Source organism: Rattus norvegicus, chromosome 19 (genome assembly GCF_021556685.1).
Source record: "Rattus norvegicus strain SHRSP/BbbUtx chromosome 19, alternate assembly SHRSP_T2T, whole genome shotgun sequence".
Lineage (NCBI taxonomy): Eukaryota > Metazoa > Chordata > Mammalia > Rodentia > Muridae > Rattus > Rattus norvegicus.
In genome coordinates this window covers 11,727,407-11,753,942 of record NC_141552.1, presented here as the reverse complement: position 1 = coordinate 11,753,942, position 26,536 = coordinate 11,727,407, and the positions used below count along the sequence as shown (strand labels likewise).

General features: G+C 42.4%; 1 protein-coding gene across 5 annotated transcripts in view; it reads left to right on the top strand.

Moving 5' to 3' along the window:
* Large1 (LARGE xylosyl- and glucuronyltransferase 1) overlaps positions 1-26,536 on the top strand; it is a 452,006-nt gene that overhangs the window by 356,277 nt on the left and 69,193 nt on the right. For all 5 annotated transcript variants that reach the window (NM_001429168.1, NM_001429166.1, NM_001429167.1 and 2 more), the window contains 3 exon segments: positions 162-266; positions 19,427-19,539; positions 21,769-21,894. In NM_001429168.1, coding sequence (NP_001416097.1) covers positions 162-266; positions 19,427-19,539; positions 21,769-21,894 — 344 coding nt within the window.

Genomic DNA, 26,536 nt, shown 5'->3' with positions numbered 1-26,536 from the left:
GCAAGTTAAACACTTAGGTCAGGACCTGGCACTTAGTTACAAAACCCCCAGTGGATATGAACTGTTATTATGATCTGCATAATCATTCCTTGTGTTCTATACTCTCCAGCCCTAGATGTCTGACTGCTGCTTCTAAGATATCTGTGTATTCTGTTTTACAGGTCAACAGGTCCTGGGATTGGTAGAGAACCAGAGTGACTGGTATCTTGGAAATCTCTGGAAAAATCACCGTCCATGGCCAGCCCTTGGAAGGGGCTATAACACAGGTAAACCATAAGGGCAATGTGGAGGACCATAGAGAGAGGGAGACATAGATTTATTGTCCCTTCCTCAAAGAAAGGAGATGAGCAGCAACATGGAGGAGGCCACCTAAGGATTTCTGATTTTATTAGGGCACAAGGCATACACAGGTAACACCTCCAATTCTTACTTTATGCCTCGCTACAAGTGATGAAGTAGTTGAACTGTGGAAGCCTGCCAGTCTTGCCAAAAAGGTCCTCTGCTAGCTTTAATGCTGGGATCCTGTTTAATTCTTTATCGGCCTGAGCTGTAACTTCTTTGACTACCGATGTAAACCTGTGATCATTCTGCAGTAATAAATCCAACATCCTTTTCCTTAATGGAGTAGGTGTTGCCTTTCCAGCCACATACATGCACTTCAGACCTGCTCTCACAGTAATCATCAGCATTTATCTTGCTTCAGTCTTCCATGTAGAGGCTGCAAAAGTAGCACGAGCTCATAGTCCCCCTGACCCTTCCTTCCTTTCATCAAAAGGTCCACGTTTACCCTGCCATGAGGTAGCAGTAGAAAAGGTAGACATATTTGGACCTTGGCACTTCTAAGTACTTCGTTCCTTAAATATCATATGTCTAAAACCAGGTAGTTTATTCTGCTTTGGTACTAACAGCAGCCCTGCATCTTCTCTTTTGTTGATAGTCACTTGTGTAGCCATTCCTTATCCCACAGCTAAGTACCCTAGCGCTTCAGGGAATGAAGCTCGTCCCTACGTCTGTTTCCAACAGTACCTCTGGATCCTTCTCTCTCCTCCATACTCATTGCCATTGATCCCATCCTCGTTTTTATCAGGATTATAACCTGGGGTTCAACAATTTCAGGTCCCAAAATGGGCTGGTACTTTTAGAGAACAGAACTGGGGCCGAGTTTTGGGAAATGCCCCACCTGAAGATGCTACATACACAGATCCTAGGGTCTGACCTAGAAACTCTACAGAAAATGAACCAGGAAATTAACCCTGAGACCTGATGATCTGACTTCACAGAAGTCAGAATTAAACGCGAGGCCCCAGAACCCAAAGGCAAAAGGATGTGAGCCAAGCTACTGGAAGTTCAAAGTCAGAAGCAGACCCTATTAAACTACAGTTTGACCTGTAGTTACTTGACTATTGATACGAAATCAATACTCAGAGTAGGAGTTAAAACTGGAAGAAGACAGGGAAAAGCCAACATCAGTGCCCAGCCAAGGAACCTATATTGAAGCCCGTCCCTGAAGAATAGTGAGATTCTGCCGCTGACAGTTGCAGGCCATCAGGCCTGCTGTGCCTTATTTATGTCCTGTCAGGCTCCTACGCATAAAAGGTTACAGCTGAAGTTACACCAGTCTACCCTTCACAGACCCAGAATTGTGCCTTCTTGCTGACCTGGACAATACCCTTTAGTTGCTGGACAGGAGAGGAGTCTGAGGACTCTCTCAGGAGGTGAGGGATGGGAAAGTTGAGGTATACTATCACATCATCTGAAATAGTGGTATTTTGACTTCTTTTCCAATTTGTATCCTTTTGCCCTCCCTTAGTTGTCTAATTTCTCTGGTTAGGACGTCATATACTATATTGAATAAGTAAGGAGAGAGTGGGAAGCTTTGTACTAGTCCCTGATTTTAGTGAGATTGCTTCAAGGTTCTCTTAAATTAGTTTGATTTTGGCTACTGGTTTGCTGTATATTGCTTTTACTATGTTTTAGTATGTTTGGTATTTGCATTGAACTCAAACTAATCTTTCTGGGAATTTTATCATGAAAGAATATTGTATTTTATCAAATCCTTTCTCATCATCTAATGAGATGATCATGTGCTTAGTTTTTCCTTTGAGTTCGTTTATATAGTATTTTACTTTGACATATTTCCTTATATTGAACCGTCCTGGGATGAAGCCTACTTGATCATGTTGGATGATGATTTTGAAGTGCTCTTGGATTTGGTTTTCGAGAATTTTATTGAGTACTTTTGCATCAATATTTATAAGGGAAATTGGTCTGACATTCTCTTTCTTTGTTGCGTCTTTTGTGGTTTAGGTATAATCATAATTGCCATTTTGGAGAAGGAATTGGGGAATGTTCCTTCTGTTTCAATTTCGTGGAGTAGTTTGAAGAGCTTCTTTTAAGGTCTGATAGAATTCTGCACTAAAACCGTCTGATCCTGGGCTTTTTTTTTTTTTTTAAGTTGGGAGACTTTTAATGATGGCTTTTATTTCTTTATGGATTATGGGACTCTTTAGATGATTTATCTGATCCTGATTTAGTGTTAGTACCTGATATCTGTCTAAAAAAATTGCCTGTTTCATCCAGATTTCCCAGTTTTGTTGAGTATAGACCTTTGTAACAGGATCTGATGATTTTTTAAATTTCCTCAGTTTCTTTTGTTATGTCTCCCTTTTCATTTCTGATTTTGTTAATTTGGATACTCTCTGTGCACTCTGGTTAGTGTGGCTAAGGGTTTATCTATTGATTTTCTCCAAGAACCAGCTCCTGGTTTTGTTGATTCTTTGTACAGTTCTTTTTGTTTCTACTTGGTTTATTTCAGCCCGGAGTTTGATTATTTCCTGCTGTCTACCACTCTTGGGTGTATTTGCTTCTTTTCGTTCTAGAGCTTTCAGGGATGCTGTCAAACTGCTAGTATATGCTCTCTCCGGTTTTATTTTTTTTTTTTTTTTTTTTTTTGTTGAGGTACTCAGAGCTGTGAGTTTTCCTCTTAGCACTGCTTTCATTGTACCATGTAGGGTTTGGTATGCTGTCCCTTCATTCTCATTAAATTTTAAAAGTGTTTCATTTCTTTCTTTATTTCTTCCTTAATGAAGTTATCATTGAGTAGAGTGTTGTTCAACTTCTATGTGTATGTGGGCTTTCTGTTGTTTTCGTTGTTCTTGAAGACCCAGTCTTAGTTATAGTCCATGGTGATCTAATAGGATGCATGGCATTATTTCAATCTTCTTGTATCAATCGAGGCCTGTTTTGTGACTAATTATATGGTCAGTTTTTGAGAAGGTACCATGAGATGCTGAGAATTAAGTATATTCTTTTGTTTTAGGATGAAATGTTTTATAGACATCTTTTAAATCCATTTGGTTCATAACTTCCTTTAGTTTCATTGTGTCTCCATTTAGTTCCTGTTTACACGATCTGTCCATTTCTGAGAGTGGGGTGCTGAAGTTCCCCACTGTCACTGTGTGAGGTGCAATGTGTGCTTTGAGCTTTACTAAAGTTTCTTTTATGAATGTGGTTGCCCTTACATTTGGAGCATAGATGTTCATAATCGAGAGTCCATCTTGGTTGATTTTCCCTTTGACAGGTATGAAGTGTCCTTTCTTACCTTTTTTGAAAACTTTTGGTTGAAAGTCGACTTTATTTGATATTAGAATGGCTACTCCAGCTTATTTCTTGGGACCATTTGCCTGGGATTTGTTTTTTTCAGTCTTTTACTGTGAGATAGTGTCTGTCTTTGTCCCTGAAGTGCATTTCCTTCATGCAGCAAAATGCTGGTTCCGGTTTATATATCCAGTGAGTTACTCTATGTCTTTTAATTGGGGAATTGAGTCCATTGATCTTAAGAGATTTAAGAAAAAGTGTCGCTTCCTGTTTTTGTTTTTGTTGTTGTTGTTGTTGTTAAAGGTTGAATTATGTTTGTGTGGCTGTCTTCTTTGGGATTTGTTGAACGAAGATTACTTTCTCGCTTTATGCAGGGTATATTTTTTCTCCTTGTGTTGGAGTTTACCATCTTTTATCTCTTTTAGGGCTGGATTTGTGTAAAGATATTGTGTAAATTTGGTTTTGTTATGCAATATCTTGGTTTCTCCATCTTTGTTCATTGAGATTTTTGCTGGATATGGTAGCCTGGGCTGGCATTTGTGTTCTCTTAGGATCTGTTTGACATCTGTGCAGTATTTTCTGGCTTTCATAGTCTCTGGTGAGAAGTCTGGTGTAATTCTGATAGGTCTGCCTTTATATGTTACTTGACCTTTTTCCCTTACTGCTTTTAATATTCTTTCTTTGTTTGGTGCATTTGGTGTTTTGACTATTATGTGACAGGAGGAGTTTCTTTTCTGGTCCAATCTATTTGGAGTTCTGTAGGCTTCTTGTATGTTTATGGGCATCTTCTTTCTTTAGGTTAGGGACGTTTTCCTCTATGATTTTGTTGAAGATATTTACTGGTCCTTTGAGCTGGGATTCTTCACTCTCTTCTATACCTATTATCCTTAGGTTTGGTCTTCTCATTGTATCCTAGATTTCCCAGATGTTTTGGGCTATGAGCTTTTCCCATTTTGCATTTTCTTTGATGGTTGTGTCAATGTTTTCTATGGTATCTTCTGCACCTGAGATCCTCTCTTCTATCTCTTGTGTTCTGTCGGTGATGTTTGCATCTACGACTCCTGATCTCTTTCCTAGGTTTTCTATCTCTAGGGTTGTCTCCCTTTGTGATTTCTTTATTGTTTCTATTTCCATTTTTAGATCCTGGATGGTTTTGTTCAATTCCTTCACCTGTTTACTTGTGTTCTCCTGTATTTCTTTAAGGGAGTTATTTATGTTCTTTCTAAAGTTATCATCCTCATTAAATGTGATTTTAAATCTGAATCTTGCTTTTCTGGTGTAATGGGGTATCCGAGGCTTGCTGTGGTGGAAGAACAGAGTTCTGATGAAGCTTTGGTATCTGTTGCTTATGTTCTTGGGCTTACCTCTTGTCATCTGGTTATCTCAACTGCTACCTGCCCTTGCCATCTCTGACTGGAGTGTGTCCTGTGATCCTGGTTGTGTCAGAACTTCTCAGAGTCCTGCCATCTCTGTGATCCTGTGATCCTGAGAATCCTGGGTCAAACTTTCTCAGGGTATTGCAGAAGTGGATGGGGTGCCAGAGCCTTGGATTTGCTTAGGGCACTGACGCAAGCTGGAAGGAACCCGTGCCTCTGGTGGATGGGGGTTTGTGTTACACTGGTTCTTGTAGAGGTCCTGGTTCTTGTGTTATGAAAGATGTTGTGGCCAGGACAACATAGTAGAGTGTGTCTACTCCAGTGTTCCTGGTTGTATCCGATCTCCTAAGAGTTGAACTTCCTCTGTGATCTTGTGGAAATGGGCATTTCAGAGAACCTGGGAGTTGGATTCCCTCTGGGTGTTGTAAGAGAGGATGCCGAGCCAGCACCCCAATTCTGTTCCTGGCCCAGGTTCAAACCAGAAGGAACCCATGCCACTCTTGGGCCAGGTTTCCTGTACCCCTGGATCCTGGGATCCCAGTTACTCCAGGTGTTGGGGCAGCTGTTGTGGTCTCTCCTGTGATCCTGGGTGTTTCAAAGCACCTGGGAGTCAGACTCCCTCTGGCTGTTGTAGGTGTGGGTACAGAGCCAGTGCCCCAGGTCTGCTCCGGGTGCAGTTCAAACTGTGGTCCTGGGCGTGTTAGAACCTGGGTGTAGAGCTTCCTCTGAGTATTGTGGGGCTGGGCACAGAGCTAATTTATTTCTAATACTGCATTGATTTTTCATTTGACAGACCGTAATGTATTCATTTCTCACTAAATGATATTATACTTTTCCCTAAGTTTTCTCCATTCAAAGTATAACCCATAACGTACAAATTCCTTTATTGATCATATTTGTTCGGTTGTATACCAACATACAAAGGAGTCTAAGGGAGGCACTGCCGTATCAAATGTGATGGATATTTAAATGTTATAATACTTCTCAATTCAATGGGTATGTTATGAGTAAGCCCTCCCCCCTTAGAGTTGACACATTCTTGTTTGCTGTCTATATTAGGTACATTGTCTCCCTTTTATAGAAGAATCATTATTTTTGAAGAATCAGTATTACAGAAGAATCAGTATTAGTAGGGAGCTAGCCACAGCTTCTTCCGCTCAGAGAGATGGTCTCTGACAGGCCTCTGAGGTCATGGACTGTAGACCAGAGGCCAGGTGAAGCAGACCCAGCGCTGGCCATGAGTAGCCATGTCTGGCTTAGCGCTTTACTTGACCTGGAATACCAGTAGCAAGCGGGGTTCTCTTTCCTGAAAATATCGCTGCCTTGCCCTACCGACCCCTGGAAAGTCGGGGGATCTCCATGATGCCAACCCTATTGTCTGAAGCACAGAAGCTGGGACCTGTTACCCAGAAACCTGTGCAGTGAAGAAGAAAGGATGCAATCCAAGCGGCTTTCCCTGGAGAAAATCGTCGGCCCTCATTCTGCGTGTGGTTTTCACGGGTCGCAGGGACAGATGGCACGAGACACGTGTCATTTCTTTGGGATCTTTCAGGTTCACAGCACTAATCATTAGATTTGACGCACGCTTTCATGTGCATTAGCTCCTCTAATCCCCATTTTACAGAGGAGTTCGTGGAGGCTTGGCAAGGTTAATTGGTTTCCTGAGTTAGCAGAGCCAGTAAATGTCAGAGCCCAGGGCTTACGCCTTCCTTATGAGCTCTTAGCCTGTCATTGCATAGCAATGGCTTCTTGAGAAGTTGTATTTCTGGGAATTTGTCCAGCCCCATTCCCAGTAAACTAGGTGAGATAGCTATGAACTGCCTCAATAGCATTGCGACCATCTCCCAGACTTAGAACGGTACCTACCCACGTGGGTAGCTACATAGGAGAGTCACCTGGGGAGCCTTAGATCCTCTAGTTTGTCATCCGTAGCAGGTGATTCCTATTTACTAAACACAACTGAACACGCTTTATTCCAGAACTTATTATAGAGACGGTGCCCTCCTTTCCATCTCACGCATTTATTACCTACCCCCCTGTGTTGGTTTGAATGAAACTGCTCCCACATAGACTCAGATACTTGAATTCTTTGTCCCCTGATAGTGGTGCCATTTGAGCTGGCTTAGAAGGTGTGGCCTTGCTGGAAGAAGTTACTAAGAGACCAGCTTTGAGATTTTTAGAAAAATTTAAGTCATCCCCATGCTTTGCGCATGTGGTTCGAGATGTGACCTCATCGCATACAGTTTCTGCCACCAGGCCTAGCGTGATGCCATGTTCTCTACCATGAAAGATCCTTATCACTCTGGAACCCTAACCCCAAATCCTTCCTTCTGTAAGTTGCCTTGGCCAATGGTGTTTTATCCCAGTGAGAAAAGTGTCCAATACAGCCAATTTTCGCTATCAGTGGGTTCTTGGGCCTCATAACCACTTGACTTTCTTGTGCACACACTCAGCAGAGATGAGGTGATAAGTAAGAGTACCAAGCCCCCGTCACATTGAGAGGGCTCTGGGGACACTTCAGTACAGAGCAAAGCCTGGCTACAGACTGACAAGACTGTCCAGAAAAAAAAATCATGTATCAAGTGATCGTATGGGTAAGTGTGGAAAAACCTACAGGATATCTAGGAGGGAAACCAGCAGAATGCAGTTCCATTGCTGTTCTTGTTCCCAGCCCATTCTCCTGTGCTTATCATGGCTCAAAGAACCCAACTTAAAATGACAGTGCCTTAACGAAGCGCAGAAGACCAGACTCATGCTCTGTCAGTCACACTGTGTGCTAGTGCCTATCACCCACCATTATACCTTAAAGAGCCTTCCTTGAGCCCCGGAGCAATCTCTTCACAACTGCATCTCAGCACAGTAGGTCAGATGTACGTGAATCAGAATGGTGTGGCAGATCCTGAATTCCTTAGTCGGGACCTGAGGGACTGCTTCAAGTGAAAGGGATCTTATCAAAGCTAGCCATCCAAGAGAAATACCCCATCTCTCAGGCTTCGTGGCTGCTCTAGCCAGGCAGGCTTTGCTTACTTAACCCATGTTTATTAAACCTCATCTGGTGGACAAAGACTGAACTATTTGCTGGTCCAGTGCAGGCAACCAAAGAAATAGGAAAGAAAGCCAGTCTTCCTGAGGCCCGCGGTTAAACTGGGGGTGGTAAGGACATCACACTATAAGAACAGTTCCAGTCCTGCAGATCCAAAGCTGCAGGATTTCATGGCACGGGGCAGCAACAGGATATTTGAGAGGAGTGCCAGTGAGGACCCAGTATGGACAGTGTAGCAGAAGCCAGAGGCCTCAATGACTCACTGCCAGGATCATTTGCAGGTAAAGCTGTTTGGACAGAAGGATGTACTGTGTGACACCCTGCTGCTTCCCTGGCAAGATGTTTGTTTTGGTTCTTGGTTTTTAATTGAGGGTAGGTTGCACGGGTGGAAGGCAGATGTGAAGGGATGAGGAGATAAATGAGATTGGGGTACATAATATGAAATTCTCAAAGAATCAATACAAAGTTAAAACAACAACAACAGCAGCAAATATTTACCACTACTCTCCATGTTTATTTCTGTCTCTTAGTGAATATCTGACTGTCTGCAGTAAGGGGTGACCAAAATTGCTGGTTTTGTGTCCTCCTAAAACCAAGATGGGTTTCACATTTTTAGATTGCTGAGGGGGGAAAAAAATCAAAGAATCTACTTTGTGACACATGGAAGTTATATGAAACTCAAATAAACGTCAGTGTCCGTTAATAAGGCTTGTGACACACCATTGACCCTTTGCAGTCACGGTGGCAGAACTTGGGAAGTGCTAGTGGAAATCTTGTGGTTTCTAAAGCCAAAAGCATTTACTCTCTAGCTCTTTAAGAACAAGAGTTTCTACCAACAACAGTGCAGAGCAGAGCAGAAGGTCGTATGGTGTGCATCTGGCAGAAGTGAGTTAGGATCCTGTCTGTGCCACTTATCTTCCCCCATCTGATAAATGGGAATAATAACCCAGTGATAATAGGCTGCTCGGAGGTCTAACTCCTTAAAGGTAACATAGAACCCACAGATATAGAACCAGTATCGATGCTCAGTAAATATTGGGCATCTCCATCCCATTAATTATGTACAAATTCCTTATGGAGGCACCAAAAGAAACAGCAAGGGGCTAATGGCACTCTTGACTGGAGAGATACACACACACAAGGTACAGGGGAAAGGAATGAGAATGGTATATTCAATTTGGTCTTAAAGCATCTGCTATTACGGACTTCTCACTTACCCCCGCATTACCTTGTATGTACAGTAGGTCCTAGCAAATGGACACCCATCAGTCAATACCTTTGCATGAGAGCAAGCATTTTCACCCACCTAAGCTCCCTAAGAGTTGGTGCACCCATCACATCCTATTCTGTAAATGTGGAAAACACATTCCCATTTAAACTTGGATTTCTCGGCCTGCGTGATCTAAAAATGCAGGTCATGAGGTATCAAGTGAAAGGGATGCCTCAGCCTGGACCCTCAGGGGCATCCCTTTCCCCCACACCATTCCTAACCCCCTACAAACATACTCGTGCCTTCCTTATCTTTCTATAAAACACAACAGCCTGATTCTGGCATTAGGTTGGCCTAGAGTGGATCTGGCAAGGAGAGTCGGTAGAGGTAAGATGGAGGGGCTTCACAGGACTTCTTAGACTTTCATAGGATCATACAGACCCTTGTGTTTTATTCCACAACAGTAGTGAGGACTGTACCCGGCTGAAACTGTCAGTCATGTTTAGTACTTTACAACTCAGTAGGAACATAGAGCAATTAGTTTCTATTTATCATCCTTACTCAGTGGCAACTTGGCAGGACCCTTCTCGTGCATTTCAGTGTGTGTGCATTTCTGTGTTGGCTTGACATGCAAACTGAGAAGCAGCTCCCTACCTCACACGTTCCCTCTCTCTCCAAGTGTTCCTGTCATTGTCGGATTTTGAGACATACATCTCTAATGTTGTGTTCCAATTAACTGTGTCTCTTAGAGAAGTTCTTTGCTTTGTCTCCATCACCCTCTCATGGCTCCTCCTAACACGTAGAACAGTGTTCTGGTGGCCCTGGTGTGGAGCTTGGGAGCAGGAGTCAATCAAAGTGGGACACAGCTTCTCTGGCTTATTTCCAGCTTCCCCCTGTCTTGGGAATTTTCAGCCACAGAAGGACTCTGAATTTTTGTTTGATTAAAGATTATTTTTGTTTGTGGTTGGTATCAGCAGATGTAGGATGTTCTGAGGGCCATTAAGGCTGCATTGTCCCATACTGAACATATGAGAGAGTAAGTCACTTCCTGAAAGCCAGTTCAGATACCTGATTCACACCTAGGTCTCTTTAGATGCCCATATTTTTTTTCTTTTCCTGAGAAAACTTCTGACTAAAGTTTGTGAGTCTTTTCACCCTGTGAGAGATTGACAGTCATTGAACAGAAGACTTGATTTTGACATGTGACCTTTTTTATCTGACTAAAGAGACCCGCCAGATTGACAGCTGCCTAGCTCCTTTCATTCAAGACCTGCTTCATCAAACATTTCGAGCAGTATTTATCTCAGCACATTTAACAGTTTGTGAGCAAATGGTCTTTGAGCATTTATTGGGTCCCACAAAGCAATTCCTTCACTTAACTCATTCAGAAGTATCCTCTGATTTTACCATGTGTGCCACCGATAGATATTGGTTTGTGGAAATGACCTTACTTGTTCCTTGAAGAACTGAGCGTCTCAGGGTAGGAAAACATGTGCAGGACAATTGACCAGAGGAAAATCTTGCAGCTGATTGGCTTCAGAGAGGAGGCACGCAGGCGAGATGGGGAAATCTATCTAAGGTTGACAGAAAATGAAAATGGCAGGAAAACAGGAACAGAGAGCAGAGGGCATGATCAAGAAAGAGCCAGGCAGGTTCTGGCAGAGATAAAAATAGGCTTTACTAGACCGGAGCTCAAGGTTTGGTGGGTTTTACAGAGGCGCATAAGTGGTTTTGAGGGTTCCAACTTTAAGACAATGAAGTATAAACATAAGTAGAACTTAGGGTGACCATGTGTCCTTGACAGCCAGCATTAGGACTTTATACTCTTTGTCCTCTCCTTTGTACTCTCTCCCTCCCCAAAAAGTACAAAATCCTTCTTACTGGGCATCTCTGTAATGGTCACAGAGTAATGTGAGCGCCTCTGTACTTCTCTGTCCTCTGCACAATGAAAGCAGACATCAGTTTTTTTTTTTTAAATGTCTGCTGTGGGTTTGCTAGATCCTTAGCTGACAAAGCAGCCTGCTTCCGGCATTCTAGGTTGATGGATACCAGAAATATGATCAAAAAAAGGATGTTTATCACTCTAGCTGAAAGCTTGAACCAAGTAATTGTGCATTCTTTTTAAAAGGTCAACATCACAACAAAGCTAGTCGGGTCTTCCCTGCTCTGTCACTAACCATAAGTGCATGCCCTGCTGATCCAATTTCTAGAATAAGCTTCTCCCATAAGCAGAGGAGCCTGTAACGTGCTTGGGTCAAGCTCATTCATCCGTTAGTCCAGGTTCCGGCGGTAAAGGTTGCAGAGACCCTATACCACTGGTGTTCCTTCCCAGGACACGTGGACATGTATATGTTGATGGAAATATTATTTCCATATGTGAGCTACTTGTTAGAGATCGGCAGTTCCAAATGGATTACAGTGGTGTTTATTCTTCACTAAGCGTAGAAGGCAGGTACCTCTTGTAGGTCTTCCAATGTATGCACTAGCAATGATGTACTTCAGGTGAACTTTGGAGCAGCCCAGAAACTCCATTTTAAGTATATAGTCAACAAAAATACACAAGACACCATAATACAAACTCCAGAGTGTTTGTAAGCAGGTTCAAATGTAGAAACAACCTACCTGTCCATCAACAATTAAATGGATAAGGAGAACAATAGTTTATTTAGCATTAAGATAGAAGCAACATTCTAAGGTAATGTAGATAAATTTCACAAACATAATATTGTGCCAAAGAATAGTGACTAAAGGGTGCTTATGCCATATGACTCATTTTGTCCAGTTAAACTTTCTTATCTCTCAGATATGCATTGGACATAATTATAACAATTATGTACATTATAATATATGACATAGATTTATAACATCCAATCCATCACATTTAACAGTTTTAAAGTATTCTTACTTAAAGAGTTTACAATTCTATACCTGAATTATGTTTGATTTTAACTTGTATTACCATTAAAAAAAACATCCTTTCAAATCTAGATCATTTTCTTTAATGCTAAATAACTTCAGTTTAATTATGAGACTACAGTCTTCAACTCTGTCAGAGATATGAGAAGGAAGTAAGTATTACCTGAATATGTAGGAAGAACAAGGACATAGCTTCCAAAACGTATACAATCTGTAGACACAGCTGACTGCCTGGACAGGCTCCAATATTCCTATAATGTTGGAGCATCTTTTTCAGCCTTCTGCCCCAGATCATCTGACAGATCTTAAGTGAAGCAGGAATTCTGAAGGACTAACTTACCCTTCCTTAGCAGAGCTAAGCAGTCGACTCTCCTTTTATGGACAGTAATTGTCTGCAGAATGAAATCAGAGTAGTTCTTACCCAGTGACTGACTTGCCACAGTTGAAGAGGTTGCAATTGGATGTAATGGTGCTCAATATCTTCTTTGAAGTGGGATGGGGCCCTGTCAGGAGCAGACGTGTCTCCCAGTCAAAAGATCTATTGATAATGAAATGATCTTAGATGCTATATTATGTGGATCTCTGATGCTTTCGAAGACTATCTATATATAGTATATCTCATATACTATATATAACTCTAGATATACTATATATAACTTTGACTATTCTTAGCTATTTAGTATTTGAATAATATTGAAAAGACTTTATTGTTACTAAATCAGAACCTAATATTACCATGAGTTTTCTCTCTGGCCTTTAACTTGCATTACTTAATCACCCAACCATCCTAAACACTTTGTAAGAGCAGCTATTAGAAGGACTAGGTCTAAGCCTTGTCTTCTTAAATGAGTTTCCTAAGCTCTCTAGTTTCATCCCTGTCCAAAATTATGACCATTTCCAAATTATCCTTTAAAATGTCAACCTATCTATAATTTATATAAGTTCTTAAAATTACACCCTATGATCTCTAAATATATTTTCTTTCATATGTGCACCACATATGTACCTAGCGCCCACAGAGTCCGAAGAGGGAATTGGATCCCTTGGAATTGGAGTTACAGATAGTTGTAAGCTACCAGTTGAGTGCTGGGAATTGAATCCAGGTCCTTGGGAAGAGCAGCCACTTCTCTTATCTGTTGAGCCATTGCTCTAGCTCACCCTGTTACAATCAGACTGAAAGGATTCTGTTGGGTGATTTGTAAAGAAGGATAAATGTTTATTTTTTTTTCCTAAAAGGAGCATTTCCCATGACATAAATTTCACTCACACCTAGAGTTGGGAACTTGCCATTCCTGCCCAGACTATATCTTTCCTTCTTGGCTAATCCGTTTTCCAATGCAGTGGCAAACACCTGAGACAATCCACTTATAAACAGGGAAAGTTTGGTTTTGCTGTGTAATGTCAGAGGTTCTGGACCACAAGCATTTCAATGTATAACTTCTAGACCTGTAGAATCGTATGCAAAACACTCCATCTCATGGCTAGGAAACAGAAGAGATAAATGATGAAGCCAGGATTTCATGAATCCTGCACCTCCAATGTAGTAAAGACCTTCTAATCAGCCTTGCTCATAAAAGTTGTACAATCTCCCACACCTACCAAGCAGATCAAGCCTGTTGAAACTGGGCATTTGTAGGATATTCCAGACCCAGCCCTTAGCGCTTTCTCTGTCTGAGCCCCCATCATATTCTTTATCTCTGGAATACCCAGCTATACCTCATCTCATGAATAGTTAATAAAAAAGAAATGAGCAAAAGTAAGTGGAAGGTTTCAGGTAAGAATCTGTCTCACTCTTTCAAGCATATTCCTAGTCAGTCTCTGTCTCCTTCCCCTCTCTCTCTCTCTCTCTCTCTCTCTCTCTCTCTCTCTCTCTCTCTCTCTCTCTCTCCCTCCCTCCCTCCCTCCCTCCCTCCCTCCCTCCCCATCCTCCCCTCCCTCCCCCTTCCCCCTCCACCTCTCTTTCTCTCTCCTCCAAGTTTCAGGAAGGAAAAAAACTCAAGCAGAAAGTAGATCACAGAACCCTTTTATTTTTATAATTGAAGTGAGTCCTAGGTAAACTCAGCAGGGATCTTAAATTGAGTCGTTTTTAATAAACTTACCTTCATTATTGCATCAGGCTTAGAATGAAACCCCCAGTGCTTCAAAGCAGAGGGGAGAAAAGCCATGATTTGATTGTAAGGGCTGCTTTCATACACATTTCAAGGAAGAGAGCGTACATGCTCTCAGATCTTCTCGGCAGCATCTGTTTAGTGCCCGCAGGCACATTCATTGGTCTGACCAGCAAAGCCATAAGAACCACCAGAGGACTAAGGAACAACTCATCTTCAGGTGGTGATGCGGAGCTGAGAAAGTGTAGATGGGAGAAACAACAACTATCAAATTCCTCATAAACATCTTTGCAGCTCGCTGTACATATGTCAAATATTTTTTTGTTTATCACATTGTCTTTTCAAGCTTGTTTAACTGTGTTCCCCTCACTAACATTCTACACTGACTTAAGGAATATGATGTATCTAAGTCCTACTTTGAACTTGTCTCTTGTCTGCTGGATTTATGCAGCCCCTTGTGAATCTCCATTTCTCCTCCTGAGTCGAGGAAGCATGAGGTCTGAAATAACCAAGCCAGACCTAGGATGGTTCTTTCATTCAGCTTAATCATGAAAGCAGACTACAAAAAAAAAAAAAAAAAACTGAGAGAAGGGAGGGAGGGAAGGCCTTCCTCTTAACAAAGGTCTTGCCCATGCAGACCTATGATATTACTTAGCCTGGGATAATGGTTGGCTTTGGTTATCAGTGTGAGTGGATCTGGTTACCAGTGAGAGACACTTGGGTTTTAGTTGGGCAAACCTTTGGATGTGTCTATGGGAGCATTTCTTGGAAAACTTGGCTGAGAAGGGAACCAGAATGGGGAAACATCATCTAGCGGGCTGGGGTTCCAAACTGAATAAGAAATGGGGAAGGTGAATGCCAGCTGGACATCAGCATTATCATTGTTCTGCTTCCTCATCTTCTGTGATATGAACAAATAGCCTCACACCCCTACTGCCACAGGGCTAACACCTCCCCCACCATAAGGGACCAACCATACCAACCTCAAACTGAGCTGAAGTAAACTCTTCTTCCTTTATGGTGTGTGTGGTCAAAGGAAAAGGGAAATAGCTACCATAGAGAGGGAGTTTACATGGTTCCCTTGCTGGCCCATACTTCTTTAGAGGCCCATTGGGTATACTCCCATGCAGAGAGAAGACAGTCACTCTGACATTCAGCAAGTCATCTCTGAAACACTGTGCTGATTCCAGTCTTTCTGGTCTCCAGCCAGTCTCTTCCACAAGGTCAGGCCTGCTGTCATCATCAAACAAGGCAGTCCTGATGAAGCCCTGCCTTATACCTGCGTGGTCTTCTGCACATGACCTAGTTGTCTCCTCTAGTCATCCCTACAGGAGTGGGTTTCTATTCACTGACAACATTGATAGAGCCAGGCTTCCCCTGTTTACTTATGGGCATGTTTGTATAAACACACATGCACACATGCACACGCACACACATATGCACATGCATACACACTCACACACACAGAAGCAGCAGTATGGCATGTTTAAAAGATCACTAATCATACAGTGTGATTAATTCCATATAGGGTTTTCAAAAATCCAGAATTGGAGGCCTCATAGTCATTGAAATTCTGTATATCTGATTGTAGCTCCTGGATTTTATTTCTCACTATCCCGGGTTGGTTGATGTAGAAACAGAATTCTTTGAGGAACAGGCAAAGACCACCTTGTTTAGCCGTCAGGACATCTAGCCTCTGTCAGTTCTGAAGCAGCACAGCTGCCAAAGAATTAATTCACTTCTGAGCTGTAAGCATGGTTTCAGACCTTTTTTTGAAAGCTGGTGTGGAGCTCGAAAGTGAACGTGTTATATTGGGTCATGGAAGTCGTTATCCCTGCAATTCCAGTACCAGCACCTATGGCTATTCCTGCAGTGACCAAGAGTGGCACCACTTGAAGTGCCCTCTTATGATAGGCAGCTGTCATATCTACAGCTGGGATTGGCATGGGCTCTTTTCCCTGGATTGCTACTAGTTCAGGGAACCAATGTACAAACTCCTGACCAGCTGGCAGATAGGTGACGATATACCTGAATGCCACGAAGAATTGACATGTTTTGGACTGCAGGGCATTGTGGTAGAGATGAGGTATCAAGGATTGTGGTTCTTTTGCAGTCTGGGGAGCTTAGTGTAGTCAGAAGGGGCTGGAGTGATGGCTCAGAGGTTAAGAGCTCTTGCTGCTCTAGAATTGGACCTATTTCATTCCTAGCACCCACATAGCAGCTCACAGCCTTCTGTAATTCAAACTTCAGGGAATCAGGCACCCTTTTCTGTTCTCTGTGGGCACTAAACATGGACATCCATGGAGGCAAACATTGAAACTTTTATTGGTTCCTTGTGAATTTTACATTATGAACCCCAATCCCACTCATCTTTTTATCTTATACCTGCCATTCACCCTTGCAATCTACCTCCCCAAAAGCAAAGAATATTCTCACGGCGGTAGCTGTAGTGTCTCGGTAGTACGTCCTACAGTACAGCCTTTTGTCCACATGTCTTTGCTTGCAAATGTTCGTTTCAGTGAGTCATTCATCTGGTAGGAGGCCTCTGGCTTCTGCTTCACTGTCAATTCTGGAACCTCCCTGGGACTCCTCTTGGTTATCTTTTTGATGCTCTGTGTCATGTAGGACCAGCCACTTTACATGCTCTAGTAGTTCATCAACGAGGTAGATAACTCAAAGCCTGAATCTGGGCCTGGAAGGTATCTGAGCTGTCCACCCTGCCAACTCTCCCACACCATTACCCCAGGGTGAGCTCTCTGCACTGCCCTGACTAATGCATCCAGTGCTGCAGCTGCAAAGGGGAGAGCCAGCCCTCAAGTCTTATGCCCTCAGAGCAAGCTCACCTGCGCCTACACCAGCAGGGCCAGATCTGCTTACTATGCTGCTCGGGTGAGGTGTAAGGCCAACTCTACTGTTCACAGGACTTCAGGGCCAGCTCTCCAGTTCACTACAGGTGGCTAGGAGTAAAAGGAGGGGAGGGCATCTCCCCCTTTGTCCATGCCACAGCAGAGCAGACAAGTGGCAGGGCCAGTTCTCCCATATTCACACCCTCAGGGCCAACTCACCTGCAACTCCCACAAGGGCCAGCTCTACTGTGCTTCCTGGAAGAGATGAGGGACCCACTCTCCTGAGTATCACAGCTGGTTAGGGACAAGACCAGCAATCCCGCAATGTCCAAGTGAGGGATAGGACCCGTTTTGCATAGCCTTCAAACATCAACATGGCTCCAGGGAGCAGCGCAAGCCAGGGACATCTACCTGTCCTTTGATGGTAACATACCCACACTCTGCTGCAGGGCCATGGATTCAGACATGGCCCTCAGTGACAGTACCGGCCAAGACCCCACCCACCATAGCCTTAGGTGTCTTCACCAACAACTCACACCAGTCTGTTCTTCACTGCTCTCCAGTCCCCAGTTCTGCCCCTGGTGCTTGTTTCCAGCTTGTCTTGAGCTCTCTTCCACCTGGGCCATGTGACACCGGACCGAGGTTATCTGGGGGCAGTCTGCCTGCCCGAGTTCTCACCCACCGGGTTAGTACTCACCTCAGGCTAGCTTCCCACTTGGGCCACACAGCGCTGGGCAGGGGCTCATAATTTTTTTTTTAAGTAACTAAAACTAAAATACGTAGTCAGAGTAAAGTTGTTGAAAAGCTGTTTGATTTTTTTTTTTTTTTTTTTTTTTTTGCCAAGCCCAACGTGGCCATGGTGGGAACAGAGTAACATGATCCCTGCCCCTGAGACAAGGCCCCTGGTGGGAGCCTCTACAAGTATAAGTAGCTGCTGTGGGTGGAAGGCTTTTGTGTGTGTGTAATAGTGTGCACATTTTCACATTCCCTTGAGGAATGTCCTCCCTGTTAACATTAATGCTCCATGATAATTAGAAATAGCAGGAGTCCAGAAGTTGAGGGTGTGGCTATGTCTGAACAAAATGGTAGACACTGGGACCTTCAGAGCAGCCCTTAAGGATATGGAAAAGAGCTCTAAATATATGAGTTCAAAATATATATATAATTTCTCAACTGTGGAAAATATAAGGATACATTATGAATTATGAGGGACTTCATGAATCTAAAGGAACAGAGGCAGCTACACTATGAGCCAGCGTGTCAGAAAGATACAAAGCCAGGCAGATTCCCGAGTTCCAGGTCAGCCTGGGACATAGCAAGATTAGGACCAGGTGTGGTAAAAGGGTGATTTCAGGACAGGGTCCCACCAAACTAGCTTACTGCCTGTGCTTTAACAAAGGCAGACAGATCTCTGAATTATTTTGCAATGTTAAGAAAAAACGATGCTTGCTGTCTCTTAAGAATCAAATGGCTGGGAATAGGGGATACTGATTCATAATATCAAATCAAAAGGAAACCTATAGTAAATGACTGGACTTATCTGTAAAATAAAAGACTGAACCTGTGTTCTGCAGGAGAGGAGGTATTTTAGGATAAAAAGAGAGAACTCCTTGGAGAACACACACACACACACACACACACACACAAGCAAGCAGGACATGGACAGAGAGATCTCTCAGAATAGCAAGCATAGGTCATCAGCTTGGGTCCATTATTAGACTTTGAGTCATTCTTTTCGCCGCTCTCAAACATCCCTTCTCCCAGAACCCCTCTCCAGGCCAAGGCTGGTCCTTGTCAGTTTTTCTGGAAAAAAAAAAAGGTATGTATTGTGCAAGGGCCACATATTAGCTGTATAAATGGTGTCATGTTTCCAAGGAAAACACTGAAGAGAAACTAGTATTTATGAGAAACATACTTCATATAAAGTTCACATCAGGATCTCCTGATATTATTACTGTGATAAAATATAAAAATAAAAATATACTATTTTAACCCAGTAGTGCAGCCATCGCCAACACCTTTATCCAGAAAGTACTAAGCACTCCCCACCTACCTTAATATTCCTTCTTATGTAGGGGGGATGTTTCAGAGATGTGGCCTAGTTTTACAACAGGTCAGGATCTGGCAGAGCCTGGTGTTGAGCCCAAGATTCTTCATCTCCAGACTCTGCAGCCCGTGTGGTGAAGGCTCACCGCCTGAGATTTGGGAGGGAGAACTCATCATTGCCGGTAATTAGGTCTTACCTCTGTACAGCACCGTCCCCGAGTGGCTAGTGTGCCTCGTTCCATTTCACCGCTGGTCTTGTTCTTCTGTTCTGTACTGTCTCCCAGGAGTCATACTACTGCTTCTGGACAAGCTTCGGAAGATGAAGTGGGAGCAGATGTGGAGGCTGACGGCAGAGAGGGAACTCATGGGAATGCTGTCTACCTCCTTGGCTGACCAGGTGAGTGACCAGCGACAAGGACTCTTCACCTGAGTACCCTCCAGTTGATACACACTGTGTTGTTATGACAGGAAACACTGAGAAAGGTTTGTTTTTTTTTTTTACAGTTTAATTTAGCTATTGCTTTTTCTGAAACAAGTCCTCAGTATATTCACCAGACTGCCCTGAAGTGGCAGTTAACTTCCTCCAGTTCTGAGATTGAAGGGCATATGCCACCGTGACTGGATTAAGAGGTTCATTGTGGGTCACGGTTTAGTAGGCTTTAACCCAGAGTTGGTTGACCATGTTGCTCTTGGTCTAATAACATAACACTTCAAAGCACATGGAGGGTCATATCTGCTCACCCCATGACAATGCCACCAAAGAGGACGCCACAGCCCCACAGTCCCCCCTCAAATGTATTCTCCCAGTGACTTTAAAACTTCCCACTAAATCTACCTATAAAAGTTTAAACATCTCTAGCGGGAAGCAGGGAACACTTATAACGGGTAGTTTAGCACATGGACCTTTAGGAGAATATCCCAGACCCCACAAAGTACAGCAGTCCTGGTGCTATTTCGGAAAGAATACTATTAGTGTCACTTATGTACTCAGCCAAGACAGTCACTGACCACTGTATACTAGGACATGTAGGGAGATAGCGGAGGTAAACAAAGGACCTGATTATTTTCTTTATTTACTTTTTGTACATGGATGTACACTGAGCCACATCTCCAGCAACAGGACCCAGGTTCTTTACCTCAGAAAGTTCCTTGTTTATGGAATCAAACTCACAAGTGGATGACAGTCTGCTGTGTTAAAAGCCAGCATTACCATCTTTACCCCCAGCATAGAATATATGTGTTCCCAAGGTCCCAAAATACCATGGTGTATTTCCCTGGATATTTCACGTACATCTGAAAAGCAGCATGTAATGTATAAACTAAAACCATTACTCTGGTCCTTATCCTGGTCATCCTGAACTCACGGGAATTGCATTTAAGCAAGAAAGACCAACTTATCCAGACAGTCTGAAAAGGCCCTCTAACTCCAACAAACTGTTAACTAATGTTCATTAGAACATATTTCTCATTTCGACTGGGAAATGCATGAGGCCTGTTTGACCTCAGAACCCAGGATCACTCCTTGTTGACCATCTTGAATGTGACATAGATGCTTGCTCCACTCATTTCTTTCCTTCCTATCCATACTGAGCTCATGCCACATTTTTGTTCATGATTCATTTGTCAGATTTCCACAAAGTTTTCAAATACAGAAGAAACAAGAAAGTCTTTACGGTTACATCACTGTTTTTTTTTTTTTTTAGCATTATTATTCAGTATTTCCCAAGGAGCCAAAACTGATTTCCCTTCCTAAACAATGAGATACAGAGTAATGAATAAGTGGGAAAAGATAGTAACTCAGGTGCTATCTAAGACCTGAGGGGATAGTTGTCTGCTATTCTCATATTTCAAGTCAGGTAACAATGACCTGAGCGTATCCCCCACAAGCTAGGAGCTGTATGTCTGCGTCCAGTGAGAATAGTTTGTTCAGCCATCTTCTACCGTGAAGGCTCATAATTCACCTCCAGGTACCACCTGTCAGATACATGAGGCTTCACGTTGGGTTTGGAAAAGAAGCTCAAACAAGGTATATGTATGTATACATACATACATACATACATACATACATACATACATACATACATACATGAGGGATCTTCCTGGACAAGTAGAGTTTGAAATAAGAATTTGTACTCTGGATGCTGTGGCCTGTAGAAATCCAAGAAACATCCATCATCAGGCTAAACAAAAGCCCCAAGAAAGAGCTGCTGGGAATGAGGATATGTAATTTATCTCAACCCTCTGGTGATGTGAGCCACTTGTCATCTTATTGGTTCCTCTCCAGAAGGCTCAGGACAGCACAGGGCTCTAACTGAGGATGGGGGTGGGGGAGACTTCATTTATTTTATGACAGTCAGCATGGGAAAGTCAGTCCCTGTCTGTTCTGTGTGAACTCCCTGGATGAGGACCCTCTAGTCACATAAGCATCAAGCTGGCTAGGCTGACCTATGATTCTCCCTTGTTCCTGCCCAAATGTTGCAGCTTGGTTTCTGCAGAAAAAAAAGGCAGGAAACCTGGTCATGGTAGGGGCAGCAATCCTGTGCTCAGAGTAGGATACTCAAAAGATGTCTTCCTCTAAGCTGAACTTGCCATTACCTTGACTCTGGCTTTGGCTTTTATTCCACAGGACATTTTCAATGCTGTCATCAAACAAAACCCCTTTCTGGTGTATCAGCTTCCCTGCTTCTGGAATGTGCAGCTGTCAGACCACACCCGCTCTGAGCAGTGCTACAGAGATGTGTCCGATTTAAAGGTAGGTGAAGAGGTTCCCTGGAGGGATGTTCACATCTTCAACACAGTCCTGGTTGGGCATAGGGGAGCTGGGTGTGGTGATTGGCAGAAAACAGTTGTGTATGAACCTCTGGGAAGTGTGGTGGAAGATGTAAGCTCCCAGGAGAACACAAAGAAACATGACTTTTATCTCTAGTGGTTATTTTCCTTCACACTCTTCTTTGACTTTCCGGAAATCATAAAGCTGCTGCCTAAGTAAAGAACCAGGGTGTGAGGATTCCCCTCTTCTGTCTGCTGCCCAGAGTTTTGATTCATGTCAGATCCCCAAATCCATTGACTCCATGCCAGATACTACAGAAAAGACTTGAATAACTTCTTACTTTCTTTTTTTTTTTTTATTAACTTGAGTGTTTCTTATTTACATTTCAATTATTATTCGCTTTCCCGGTTTCCAGGCAAACATTCCCCTAACTCCTCCCCCTTCCCTTCTCTATGGGTGTTCCCCTCCCCATCCTCCCCCCATTACCGCCCTCCCCCCAACAATCACGTTCACTGGGGGTTCAGTCTTGGCAGGACCCAGGGCTTCCCCTTCCACTGGTGCTCTTACTAGGATATTCATTGCTACCTGTGAGGTTGGAGCCCAGGGTCAGTCCATGTGTAGTCTTTGGGTAATGGCTTAGTCCCTGGAAGCTCTGGTTGCAGAGAAACCTGGATGGAAATGGGTGTAAATGAACACTGTAGAACCCATGACAAGTGTAGAGGGCTCAGAGTGAAGAAAGCAAGCACACATCTCACTCTTCTTCCAGCAAATCAGACAGTGGCAGAAAAGTTTCCACTGTGACTTTCTGAGTACTAACTGTTGAAGAAGGCCTCACTTTTAGAATACTTCAGGGCAGGGTATATGAGCTAGCTGTTCATAATGTGATGACATATTCTGATTGTGCCTGAAATGAGCAACTATGTGTTTAGTCGATGAGTCTATATAATTTTTCCTGACAGTGATTGCCCACGGTTCAGAAGGATGATACCTAGGACATCTCGGATGTCCTCCTGGTCCCTTGTACGATGTCATCAAGTCAAACTGAGATGTTCTTAGAAGAAGGAACATGTGGAAAGTACATAGAAGGAAGTCATGTCTTGGCTCACTGCCCAACATAGTCAAAAGAAAATAGTATCTCAAACCTTGCCTGTCTCCATCACTTCGTATCATAATTTATGAGATAGAATACAAATCGAACATGTAGCTCACTGATTGGCTGGACTGACTGACCAATGAATTCCCAGGGATCCTTGCCTGCCCGTGTTTTTGTTTGTTACACATGCATATAAAGCATACACACATGCACACATACACACACACACACTAACTTGAATTCATTAAGGGTAGGACCTCAATAATATCTTCTTCCCTGTAATCCTAAATGAAGAATTCTAGGTAATTTTAGTAATGAAATGGTTTTACAGATTCAAGAGAGAATTATATGTAGCATATGTTCTTTTTTTTCTTCTTCTTCTTCTTCTCATTTTCGGAGCTGGGGACCAAACCCAGGGCCTTGCGCTTGCTAGGCAAGCGCTCGACCACTGAGCTAAATCCCCAACCCGTAGCATATGTTCTTTAGAAGAGATAGCACACTAATGAAAACTTAAAAGACTGACAGTAAGATTAAGCAAAAATAATATCATAAAAAGGACCCAATGAAAGCTATACTGAAACATTCGTAGGAGAGAGATGGACCCAAGTAAAAATCAAACTTACCAGGCAGGGATAAGCATCCCAAATTCGCATATATCTTGTGGTATGTCATATATATTTCAAAGTATATAAAAGTATAAGGAATGTAAGTATATCTACAACTGCACATATATTTTAATTTTTATTTATATCTGTATATAACCAACTCGTTATAACTTCAGAGAAAGAAAAGGATAAATCTCCTATCATAGTGGAATGTTTTAGCATCTTCTTTTCAAATATGAAAAGATGTCAAATGATAATAAAAATATAGAACACTTCAATAGCATCTAACACACTTGATTTATAGGGTAAATAAAGAAGCTCGTGTGGGCAGGTAGAGTACACATCCTTATCCCACTTCATACTCAACACTAACCATAAGATAACTGTGTACCAGACCATGGAACAACTCTAGGTCCATCTTAAAGAATGATCTCATACCATGATGAAGCCAAAAACGTAATCTCGATCTGAAGCCTATTACAATAAGATGAAAGTCATCTAATTGATTCAGATTGAAAATCCACTTCTACATTCCGTGTGGTTCTGAGTGGTAATTGTAATTGGAACTGAGAACTACTTATCAAACAAATAAAATTGAAACCAACGCACATCCATAAATATGAGAGTCATTAAGTGTATGGAGGAGCGCATAAGCTTCAGTGTTTGCATTAAAATAAAGAAAGGCTTCAAATTAATATGCTAAGATTACCGCCTGGGATGCTATGCAGTGAACATGAGGATAAGTTTAAAGAAAATAAAAAGACATTAAAAAATCAGCTGAAATTGATTAACAACTTGTGCAATGGAGTCAGAAGATCCTTGTTTCGAAAGCACCGAAGAGATCTACAGTGTCAGACAATCTTCCTCAGACAAACCGAAGGGAACTCACCAGGCAATGACAGCCAACGCGAACTCAGATTCTTGACTCAGAAGGTTTTAAGTGATTTTTCTGAGTTCTAGGTACACAACAAAGACTAAATTTATCATTCTCTAGCTCATGGATGTTTTAATGTGGTGATGGTGGGTATGCTACATTGGTGTGTGTGTGTGTGTGTGTGTGTGTGTGTGTGTGTGTGTGTACGTGTGTGTACACAATTTGTGCCCATACGTGTTTAGGCACATGTGCATGCACATGCATGTAGAGGCCAGAGGTTTTCATTTGGTATCCTCTTTCACTGGTCTTTATCTTATATATTGAGACTAGATCTCTCACTTGAACCAATAGCTTACCAATGTGTCTAGTCTAGGTATTCAGCTTGCTATGAGGATTCTTGTCTCTGTCTCCTAAGCTCTGGGATTAAATGTTCACCTGACATTTGTACGAATGCTAGGGATCCAACTTCAGGCCCTGTACTTACACAGCAAGCACTTAACCATGAAGCTGTTTTCCCAGTCCCTGCAGTAAGCCTTCCTAAAAGGACACAGCATCCCCAGTTGTCAAGTAGCAATAAGCTCCAGCAGCTGTAGTTTTAATCAGAAAAGATTTTAAATTTTAAATAAACTTTCCCAACAATTAAGAAAACGTGCATCACTTTTTAACTCATTCTGTAAATTCAAGTTATCCCTGATTCCCAAAATAGAGTTCTATGACATGAAAATTACAAGCCAGTTTCATTTGTGAACATAGATGTAAAAACCTTAAGCAAATTACTAAGCTAACAAAATCTTCTCATGTAGAAAATAGACATTATATCATGGCTAAGTTAGGCTTACCACAGTAAGACAAAGGTAATTTAATACTAAAAATTTGCAAGTGTCATGATATTATTAATAGAGTCAGGTAAAAGTACTGTGGACCCCCAAATGGAAAGTTACAAGAAAGTTATTTGATGAAACATAAGCATCTTTTTTTTGTTGTTATAAACTCTCATAAAATTGGCTACTAGTAAAACCCGTGTGTGTGTGTGTGTGTGTGTGTGTGTGTGTGTGTGTGTGTGTGTGTGTGTGTCACAGAACAGAGTGGGTATTTCAGGATACCTATGCATCCACAGGCATATGATAAGTGAAAAGGTGCTATTCCTGATCATCGCAGAAACGACTCAGGACACCATAGAGAGATACCTCGTTCTCCATGTGTAAGAAAAGATTAGCATAGACTCCATCTCACACGTAGATTCATCCCTGGGGGGTTGAGGAGTGAAAGGCTTAAAAGTCAAAGGTAAAACAGCAAGAAATGCTGTTACTTTAAAACTTGAGAGATGGGAGTCCTAAGATCTCAGCATAGGGAGGAATTCATCCAACATCTAAGACAGGGCATTCATCCTGGGTGAGCTGCCTCAGTTTACTTTATCTGTAGCCCAGGTGTTTTGATCTTGCTGTTGAAGTGCTAGATGATCTCCTGCTGGAACTACCCTCACAAGGCATCTCCTCGGCCCATCATAGCCCTTTTCTTTAAAGTGCCAGGGAGATCGAGGGGCCTTGAAAGCAAAGGACAGTCCTGGATTATTTCCATTTTCTCCCGTTCTTTACCTTACCCACACCGAATGGAAGGCAGCCATCTTAGTGACTTCTTATCAACCTATAGCCAAGAAGTCTGTTTTCTTATTATAGAAACCATGGCTCTTCTTCTATAATTGTATGCCATTAGGTCAAAGAATTTTTAGATTTCCACTTCTGCTAGAAATACAAATAAATGCTCTTGGTAGCCAACAGAATCCTCCTCCTGTTACACTTGGTGCTTGCTACTATCAACTGTTTGAGTTAAAGTCTGTTAACTGTTAGTTACTATTAGAGACCTGGGAGCCCTAAATTCAGCTACCTACCCTTAATATGCCAGTTAAAGAAAAAGGTGATCATTTAATGTGGCCACATTGGGGAAAGTATCAAAGAAGCCTGGTGACAGCATCATCCTCAGTGTCCATCCTGGAGGTCCTGAAATGACGTTTGAAGATTATACATGACTTTATCAGTCCTATTCAAGGTGTGG